This window comes from Musca domestica, unplaced genomic scaffold, assembly GCF_030504385.1.
Source record: "Musca domestica strain aabys unplaced genomic scaffold, Musca_domestica.polishedcontigs.V.1.1 3, whole genome shotgun sequence".
NCBI lineage: Eukaryota > Metazoa > Arthropoda > Insecta > Diptera > Muscidae > Musca > Musca domestica.
The window spans coordinates 9,401,612-9,412,427 of NW_026712299.1; the positions used below are offsets into that span (position 1 = coordinate 9,401,612).

The window sequence follows — 10,816 nt, forward strand, 5'->3', positions numbered from 1 at the left end:
TCAGGGGTTGAGATGCATTGACCTAGCTTTTGGTTTTTAAGGTCCTGTTAACATTTTAAAGCCGAAATGGATTTAATTTGATTTTTTTTTGGAATATAAATAAAGAATATCCTTGCAACATTCTTGCCAGGCTCTTAGACTACTCTATTTCACAGCAATTAAATTTTTTCAGAATTCTGCGGGTTATGAAAAAAAATTCGAAATCAACACCGAATTTACCAATTTCTTAAACTCACAAAGTTGTTAGCTTTAGGTAGATGTTAAACTTTCAACAACTTCTTGGATACTGTGAAGTATATACTATCTTGCGTTGCGCTTTTAAATCCTGCAATTCAATTTTTTTTTTGTTAATTATATTTCGATATTGATAACATATTTATTGCATGTTTAAGATTATGAGCTAGTTATGCATATTACTACTATGAGTGTCAAAACTGGGTACACATACGTATTAATTGGGTTGGTTATTAGTCAAAAAAAAAAAAAAAAAAAAAAGAAAAAGAGAACAATTTTTATAATTTTTGATTAAAACTCATATATTTTTATTAAAAAATAATAAAAACGAAATCAATAAAAAAATACAAAACAATTTTTTTTCTTAATCTCTAAAATAAATAATGTATACACTTTGTATGGGTATGTGTTTGGAATATTTCTTTGAACATAGGTTTTGGAACACATAAAAATAAATAAATACGTGCCGCCGCGGATCGCAGTGCCTGTAAAGAAAATATAGAAAAAAGTTATATTTATAAAGTATTTGTCAAAAATTCTAATCAATTTATAAAGAGCTTCAAGCGTGAATTTTTAAAATAATTTTTTGGAAGTATTTGAAGATCCTCTAAATTATTTTTGAGTTTCCTGAAGAGCTTCAAACGAGAAAATAATTAATTTAAAAAGGTGTAATAAAAAGATCTTCTAAATCATTTTTGATTTTGCCTGAAGAGCTTCAAACGTGGATTTTTAAAATATTTTTTGGAAGTCCTTAAAGGTCTTTAAATGAGAATTTTTATACACTCCACCATAGGATTTCAAAGGATTTCAAGCCTGGATTTTCTAAATACTTTAGTGGGACTCCTTGAAAGCCTTAAAAAGTGGATTTTGTAAGTAATTGCTTGTGGCTCCTTAAAGGACTTCAAAAGCCTTCAAAGTGGATTTTCTAAATAATTTTAATAGCTCCCTAAAAGCCTTCAAAGGTGGATTCTCTAAATCATTTCTTGAGACTTCTGAAATGACTTGAAAGACCTTCAAATGTGGATTTTCTAAATAATTTCTTAAGGCTTCTTAAAGGACTTAAAAGACCTCGAAACTAAATAATATCTAAACTATATATAATTAAAATATTCAAATGCGAAACATAAAAAAAAATCGGTGAATAATGTAGCTAAAATCATCAAAATCCCGAATATCGGGAGGTACCATTATATTGGGGCTATACGAAGATGTGGACCTGCACAGATGTTTCTCTGTCATAGGCTGTAGTATCCATTACGAACTTCTAATATCAAATTTAAAACAATTCCGGTGAAAAATGTCGCTAAAATCATCAAAATACCGAAAAAAGGGAGGAACTTTTATATGGGGGCTATACGAAGACGTGGACCTGCACAGACAGTTTTCTGTCTTAAGCTGTAGTATCTATTTCGAACTTCAAATACCAAATTTGGAACAATTCCGGTGAATAATGTAGCCAAAATCATCAAAATACGGAATATCGGGAGGTACCGTTATATGGGGGCTATACGAAGACGTGGAGCTGCATAGACAATTTTCTGTTACAGAATGTAGTTCCCATTACGAACTCTAAATACGTAATTTGAAACAATTCCAATGAATATTGTCGCTAAAATCATCAAAATACCGAATATAGGGAGGTACCGTTATATGGGGGCTATACGAAGACCTGGACCTGCACAGACAGTTTTCTGTCTTAGACTGCAGTATCCATTACGAACTTCAAATACCATATTTGAAACAATTTCTATGAATATAGTCGCTGAAATCATCAAAATACCGAATAGAGGGAGGTACCCTTATATGGGGTCTAAAATGTATATTTCGAGGTGTTACAAACGGAATGACAAACTTAATATACCCTCCATACTATGGTGGAGGGTATAAAAAGAGAAATTCTTGAGACTCCGTTAGGTCTTCAAATATGGATTTTCTACATCATTTTGTGGGACTCCTTAAAAGACTTGAAAGATCTTCAAACATGGATTTTAGAAATAATTTTTGAAGGTCGTCAAACATGGATTTGTTGAATAATTCTCTGAGGTCCCTTTCGGGTGTTCAGACAAGCAATTGACAAAAAAATATTTTGAGACCCTGTTCAGGAATTCGCGAAGTCGTTTATAGCTACTATTCGACCCCATGTGAATATTTTTCTCTGGCAGCGTCAAACGTTAATTAGTAGGTGGGGGGTCTACTCTACACAAATGAATCGTATTGGTTATTCAAAACATTGATCCTTTGTAGGGGAGGAACCAAAAGGAATGGTTCCTCCTATCTTCATAGAAGATCTTGTGTTGATTGAAATATTCGCATTTCATGAGCTTCATGGGTAATCAAAATTTTGATCCTTTTTGGGGAAGTACCGGAAAAAGTGGACCAATGTATCCCATCTACACAGCAGATCTTGCGTTAGTAGAAATAATGGAATATGTGAAATATGAAGAGAATCGGATGCTTTTTACGGATTTCATGATCGTTGTAGTTATTCAAAACTTTGACCATTTGTGGGACTAGTAAGAGTGGATCTATACATTCCATCTTCACAGCAGATCTTGTATTAGTAGAAATTATGGGATCTGTGAAATATGATGAAAACCGGATGCTTATGTCGGATTTTATAATCGTTTTGGTTATTCAAAACTTTGACCCCTTGTAGGGGAGGTACCAGAAGAAATAATCCGAACTTTATCATCTTTATAACAGATCTTGTGTTGATAGAAATATGAAGATGTTCCAAGTCTGAATGGAATCGGATGTTAATTTCGCTTTTTATGAGCTTCATGGATATTCAAAATTTTGACCCTTTGTGGGGGAGGTACCACAAAGAGTGGACCGATATATTCCATCTTATCACCAGACCTTGGGATGTGCGAAATTTGAAAACAATCAGACTCCTACCATCACATTTTATAAGAGTTATAATTATTCAAAATGTTGGCCCTTTGTGGGGGAGGTCAACTGACCTAGCACTGACGCAAACATTAGGATTTGCAAAGTTTCAGTAAAATCGGATTGTCCTTTCTCTTTCTGTGGGAGAGGTACCAGAAGGAGTGGACCGATATTGCCCATCTTGATCTAAGTTTGACAAATATATTACGATGTACCAAGTTTGGACCAAATCGGATACTCGTGCGGAGCAGCCAGCCCGATAGAGACAGACAGTCGGACGAACATCGCTAGGTCGACTCCAAATGTCCTGAAACTGATTTGGTCCAAAGAGTCCTAGGGTCTAAAACCATTATTTCGTTGAGGCACGTTTTGGTCGTATCAAATGAAATATACCCTCGCTAGCCATATGAATTGGTATACCCCCCCCATACATAACGGTACCTCCCCATTATCGGTATTTTGAAGGTTTCTATCGCAATCTCTAACCAAAATAGTGGAATCTTGATATTTGGAGTTTGTGGAATCATATTTTCTCTCCTTGCAAAAAAAGTTCGATTCAGGTCCATTAATTGGTGTTGCCGCCATATATGACGGTACCTCCAGCTTTTCGGTATTTTAAATATCCAACAAAATTAGCCGAAATTTGAAAAAAAAAAAATAAAACCTCTTCGCGGAATATGTGTTATGTAGGTCAATGTCTCGAATTAGCGCCCACATAAAGGTAACCCTTATTTTAACTATTTCTAGGGTCTTGACCACCATATTTTCCAACCGATTTGGCTAAAAATTTGTACAAGGCCTCCCTATTATGTTCTTCTATGAAAAAAAAAAATAGTTTTGAATTATTCAGCATTTCTAAAGGATGGAGGATCTAAGCTACCTTATACCGTTCGGAAGTTAAAGTGATTTTTCGCGAAATTTTGGGGATTTTTTGAGGAATTGAAAGTCCACGTTTAGGCTGATAGAAAAAATAGCTATAAATTATTTACCATTTCTGAGCGGGGAGAAGAGCCTAAGCTGGTGCTGCATTTGGTACATATACTGGACCGGAGGGAGCTAAACTTGCTGGGACCGCAGATGAAATAGTTGGCTGGGGCAGGCTATTCATTTGAGGCACATATACCGGTGCTGATTGGACGGGGAGTTCTGCGGGAGCATCCTGTTGTGGCATATAAACGGGTGCTGATTGTGGCGCCATCACTGGAACATTTGTGGCAACACTTTGTTGTTGTGGTGCCGCTGCCGTATTTGGCATAAACACCGGCCCCATACTCATTGGAACAGTTGTTGATGGCATACCCTGTTGTGGAATGGTGGGCATTGGGGACATTGTTGGTGCTGATTGTCCCAAACTCATTGGAACAGTTGAGGGCATAGCCATGGGTCCTGATGGCATTGCCTGTGGCTGCTGTTGCAATGGTGCCATTGGAACATTTGCTCCGTCGGGTATGAAGGGTTTCTGTGTTGGTGGAGCCGGAGCTGGATAACATACGGTCTGTTCAATTTCCTGAGTTTTCATGGGATCTTGAGCATCCGGCTGGGGAAGTTTGATAGGCACACACACAACACCATGGGGTGCTGCATTTGGATTTGGTGGACCATCGGCCACGATGTCATTTGCTGGCACAGCTGTGGTACTGCCAGCTGTGCTATTTGTCCGTTGTTGTTCCTGTTGTTTGCGGCGATTTCTGCGGCGTATGGCTGCAGCTATTCTACGGCCAAGGACCCTACCCTCCTCTGGAAAAAAGGAAAAAGAAAGTGACAAAATTTCAAAATTTGGTTACCCCCCAAACTTCTTACCATAGGCCAAATCATCGTACGAAGGTGCCTGCTGGACATAGACCACACCGGCGGTGGGATATGCTGCACCCGCCGGTACATATTGGGCATTTGGCGGCAATGAGCTGTGATGGGGGTAATGAGTTATTGTCCCATGGTTGGGATAATTTGGGCTGGGTTGGGGATCCTGCATGGGATAACTGTGGGCCGGATGATTCTTAACACCATGATGACCCGACGCCGCCGTCTGACCATGACTGGGGTGATTGTGAATGGGCTGTTCCATTGGATTCATTTCTCCCTGCTCTGGTTTCTGGTGATGACTGTGAATGGGATGATTTTTAATTGGCGGTACATGGGTGGGTGAACTCTGGCTGGGGTGATTGGGTTTGGCATGTCCATGATTTGAGGGCGATTTATTGGGATGATTATTGACCCCATTTCCGGGATGGGGAGAATTTGGACTCGAGTGATTGTGTATGATACGATGGTGGGTCACACCACCACCACCACTCTCATTGCTGTTTCCACCTTGGCTGGGGTGTTTGTGATAGGGATGTTTGCTTCCGGGTATACTTTGTCCTGGATGATTTTGTCCCGGATGAGGGCTTTCCGGTGATGAAGATGATGTCTGATGATGTGGATGATTAGGCCTAGAGGGTTTGTTTTCCTGTGTTCCACCACTGGTTTCAAGTTTGTTGTGTTCCGTATGAGTGCTGCTGGCGTGTGTTTTCTTATTGGAGCTACTGCCACTTCCGGAACTACTTCCGGTTTTGTGGCCACTGGAGTTTTTGTGTTTATTTCGCCGTTTTGTTTTGCCCTCCACACTGGGCAACATGCTGGCCATGACAATGCAAATGACCAGAGCTATGCACCATAGCTTAATGCCTCTTCTAGCAGTCATTTCTAGTTGGGAGTGTGTGTGTGTTTTTTTTTTTTTTAGTTCTGAAAGCAAAAAAAAAAAACAACGTTCGGGTAATATATCTGAATGACTCCATTAAGGCCAGAACCCCTGTATTTGTTTTAAAGATTTTTTAAGTTATTCTAAAAATCAGAATTTCCGACTTTAAAACCACTCTAAAATCAGGAATTCGAGGATTTTTCCAAGCCATCCTGAAAGCCTGAGTTCATGGAATTTTAAGACCTTTTTAAGCCATTCTGAAAACCAGGAGCTTTAAAGATTTTTTAAAGCCAGTCTGAAGCCAGAATTTATAGATTTTTTTAACAATTATTTAAAATAATTCGAGGATTTTACGGATTTTTTTATTTTTTTTTTTTTTAAATAATTCTAAAAATCTGACTTTCGAATTTTTTCAACCATTCTGAAAGCCAGAATTCATTTATTTTTAATTTTTTTAAGCCATTCTGAAATTAAAAAATCATTTTTTAGGATTTTTAAACCATTCTAAAAGCCAGGATTCGTGAATTTTTGAGAAGTTTTTAAAGCCAGTCTAATGCTAGATTTTGTGGATTTTTTAAATTATTTTTTTTAAATCATTCTAGAAACCTGAATTCCGGAATCTAAAGATTTTTCTAAAATTTTTTTAAGCCACTCAGAATTTCAGGATTCGTAAATATTTAAAGAGTCTTTAAAGCCAGTCAGAACGCAAAATTTACGGACGTTTTTAAGTATTTTTTAAATCATTCTAAAAATCTGAATTCCTGAATTTTTTATGCCACTCATGGATTTTTAAGACATTCTGAAAGCTAGGATTCGCGAATTTTTGACGAATTTTGAAAGCCAGATTAGATTTTTAAATCATTCTAAAAATCTGTATTCCTTATTTTTTAAGCCACTCTAAAAGCAAGGATTCGAAGATTTTTTTAGTCCTTCCGAAAACATGAGTTCATGGATTTTTAAAGATTTTTTGAGCCATTCTGAAAGCCAGAATTCGTGAATTTTTGAAGAGTCGTTAAAGCCGGTCAGAAGTCAGAATTTTGGATTTTCTTTTAAGGTTTTTAAGTCATTCTAAAAATCTGAATTCCTTACTTTTAAGCCACTCTAAAAGAATTCATGGATATTTAAGGATTTTTAAGTCATTCTGAAAGCAAAGAATCGTAACTTTTTGAAATGTTTTTAAAGCCAGTCTGAAGCCAGAATTTGTGGATATTTTTTATAGATTTTTATATCATTCTAAAAATCCGAATTTCTGAATTTTTTAAGCCACTTTTCAAGAAAGGACTCAAGGAGCCACAATTCATGGATTTTAAGCCATTCTGAAAGCCAGAATTCATGAATTTTTAAAAATGTTGGAGAGAGCCAGGATTCGTAGATTTTGTAGGAATTTTGTAGATTTTTTTTAAGAATTTTTTTAAAGTCTTTCTGAAAGAGTTTTTTGAGCCAATAATGATGATTTTTTTAAAGATTACTTAAACCATTCGGAAAATCTAAAAATCTCGAATGCCAAAAATCGTTGATTTGTAAGGATTTTTGAAGCCATACTGAAAGTCAGAATTAATGGATTTAAAAAAAAAAATTAAAACATTTTGAAAGCCAGAATCTGTAGATATTTGTAGGATTTTAAAGTCAGTCTAAGGCCGCGAATTCCTGAATTTTTTGAACTTTGTTCGTCATTTTGAGCTTTTTTGATTTGTAAGAATCTTTTTCATCCCATTCTAAAATTCTGAGTTTTAAAGAGTTTTTGGGGCCGTTCTGACAGCTAAGAATTGTGATTTAAAAAAAATTCCCAAAATCGGTTCAGATACAGCTATAGCTATCATATATACGTTTCTTTCGATTTGGGGTTTTATGTCCTTCACATTCGTAAAATGCACTCCACAAGAATGGTATTTGGTACCAGATATCAGATACAGCCCAGAAATACCTTTGCCAAATTTTACCGAAATTTTACCGAAATATGAAAAAAAATCCATTTTGAATTTATGCCAACCCCATTACGGAAATACAAAACACGAGTCCACCACCATCGGCCTGTCTACTTAGATTTTCATTGAACTTGACTGCGTCACACACAAGAATTTTTCAATTTATGTCCTCGTTTGTTTTTTAATAGTTTTCAAAAATTATTCAAAAAAATATTATGCACAATAAAAATAGCATCAACAAAACTAGTTTTCCCTCCGCTTTAGTGGAGGCACATTATACCACTCTAATGCACTTGGACTACTCAGTTGATAGATACCACAGAAATCCAGTTTTTCTCAAAATCCATTTGCAAAAACAATGCGATTCGTTGCCTGAGGCAAGATTAATGAATGAATTCCTGACCAAACTTAACAAAACACATTGGCATGTCTTGGGTACCTGCGTAGTATGTTTTTGCTGTTGTAGTGTTTTTTTATACCCTCCACCATACATAGTATGGAGGGTATATTAAGTTTGTCATTCCGTTTGTAACACCTCGAAATATACATTTTAGAGCCCACAAGGTATATATATTCTTGATCAGCGTAAAATTCTATGTCAATTTAGTGATGTCCGTCCGTCAGTCCGCCTGTGGAAATCACTCTAGCTTCCGAACGAATTGAAGTAGATTGATAACATTTTACTCAAAAGTGTGTTTGGCATGCAGGACTTTTGGTATTGAAAATAAGCCATGTGGGTCCACGTTTTGGTATAGTCTCCATATAACGGAACCTCCCGATATTCGGTACTTTTTTGTTTTTGGCGACATTAGTCATCGGAATTGTTTCAAATTTGGTATTTGAAGTTCGCAATGGATACTACAGCCTATGACAGAAAATTGTCTGTGTAGGTCTATGTCTTCGTATAGCACCCATATAACGGTACCTCCCGATATTCGGTATTTTGACGATTTTATCGACATTATTCGCAGGAATTGGTATTTGAAGTTCGCATTGGATACTACAGCCTACGACAGAAAATTTTATTTGAAGTTCGCAGTGGATACTTCAGCCTAAGACAGAAATTTGTCTGTACAGGTCCACGTCTTCATATAACCCCCATATAACGGCACCCCCCGATATTCGGTATTTTGACGATTTTAGCAGATTTATTCACTGGAATTGATTCAAATTTGGTATTTAAAGTTCGTAATGGATACTACAGCCTAAGACAGAATATTGTCTGTACAGGTCCACGTCTTCGTATAGCCCCCATATAACGGTACCTCCCGATATTCGGTATTTTGACGACTTTATCGACGTTATTAACCGGAATTGTTTCAAATTTGGCAATTGAAGTTCGTAATAGATACTTCAGCCTAAGACAGAAATTTATCTGTGCAGGTCTTTGTATAGCCCCCATATAAGGGTACCTCCCGATATTCGGTATTTTGATGATTTCAGCGACACTATTCACCGGAATTGTTTCAAATTTGGTATTCGGTGTTCGCAGTGGATACTACATCCTATGACAGAAAATTGTTTGTGCAGGTCCACGTCTTCGTATAGCCCTATACAACGGTACCCCCCGATATTCGGTATTTTGTTGATTTTAGCGTCATTATTCTCCGGAATTGTTTCAAATTAGGTATTCGAAATTTCGCAATGAATACTACAGCCTAAGACAGAAAATTGTCTGTGCAGGCCCACGTCTTCGTATAGCTCCGATATAACGGTACCTTCCGATATTCGGAATTTTGATGATTTTAGCGACATTATTCACCGATTTTTTTTTAGAGTTTCGCATTTGACTATTGTAATGACTAATGACAAAAGTTGCCTATGCAGGTCCATGACGTCGTATAGACCCTAATATAACAGCTACGTTCGTTATTTTTAAAATTTTAACAGAATTTTTAAATTTTATTGTTTTGAGAATTGGTAAATTCGTTCCAAATGGTGGAGGGTATTCAAAGTTCGATCCGGCCGAACTTACAGCTTTTTTACTTGTTTTTTTGTTTGTTTTATTTTTTTAATTTTAATTTCGCATCACTATAAATTAATTATACCAGTTTTCGATTTTTTATGTTACGTTTTTTTCCAAATCAAATTCAAAATCGTTGAAAACAAAAACTATTTTTATTTCACTCTGCTACTCACACAAAATTTATTTCCTAGAGTCCAAGTTTCAGGGCTTCACTGATGCAGTTTCAAGACGACGATCTGTGACTTTGGGCAGTTTTGAAAAGACTGAAATTGAATTGGGGTTTGTTTCATTATTTTCTATTATTTTGCAGATTATAATTACAATACTCGACACAAAAAAAAAAAACGAAAACGACAAAATAAGTCACATCAACCATTCATACAAAAATATCGGCTGAGAAACTAAAAATATACGCCAACAAAATACAGAGTGTATTTGAAACAGCCAGCCCGACAGACAGACCTTCGTCTATACAATACCAATCAAATGAGAAAAGACGAGCGAGCGATCAAACGAACGAAAAAAACGTTAAACTTGTTTCAATCGAGATGATTTCTTGAATTTGAATTGCTTTTTTTTGGTTTGAATTTTTTTCTTTTTTTTGGTAGGTCTTATGGTCACTTTCGCAAGATTGGCGATAATGCTGTCTTCGGTTGATTTATCAGAAGAAATTTGCGTTCAATTAATTATTTTGGAAATGCAAAGGAACCTTTTACTGATACCGACTGAGTGACCGCGCTTCCGACCCACCGACCGACACAGCCTGCATTCAAAGAGGCTCTTAAATGGCACATCGAACAACAAAACAAAACGTAACGAAAACGAAAACAAAAAATTAAAATTAATTGCCATACTTGTTACACAGCGAGAAATCAAGACAACGAGTGCGATGCGGTGCGGTGCTGCCTTAAACAACTTTGTAACACTGTTAGCTTGAAGCTTGGCCAAAAGCTGCTGTTGACTGTTAGCTTTGTGTGTCGGCTTTTAAATGTAAACGCAGCATCGTATCATGGCATGGAATGGATCAAGAAAAACAGAAAAATAAAAAAACTAGTTTCTTCACAACTACTTTGAGGTCATGTGGAGTGAATTATAAATCGATTGTAAAATGGTTATTGGTAA

The 10,816-nt window shown here is 36.4% G+C and overlaps 1 protein-coding gene across 1 annotated transcript; it reads right to left on the reverse strand.

The window, feature by feature from the left end:
• Positions 1-611: 611 nt before the first annotated feature.
• LOC101897892 (uncharacterized) lies at positions 612-10,461 on the reverse strand. Its single transcript, XM_005176170.4, has 5 exons — positions 10,157-10,461; positions 9,868-9,957; positions 4,924-5,847; positions 4,113-4,860; positions 612-719 (listed from the first exon to the last, which is right to left on the reverse strand). Exons 3-4 carry the CDS (start codon positions 5,804-5,806, stop codon positions 4,136-4,138), a joined length of 1,608 nt encoding a protein of 535 aa, XP_005176227.1. The 5' UTR covers positions 5,807-5,847; positions 9,868-9,957; positions 10,157-10,461; the 3' UTR covers positions 612-719; positions 4,113-4,135.
• Positions 10,462-10,816: the final 355 nt, after the last annotated feature.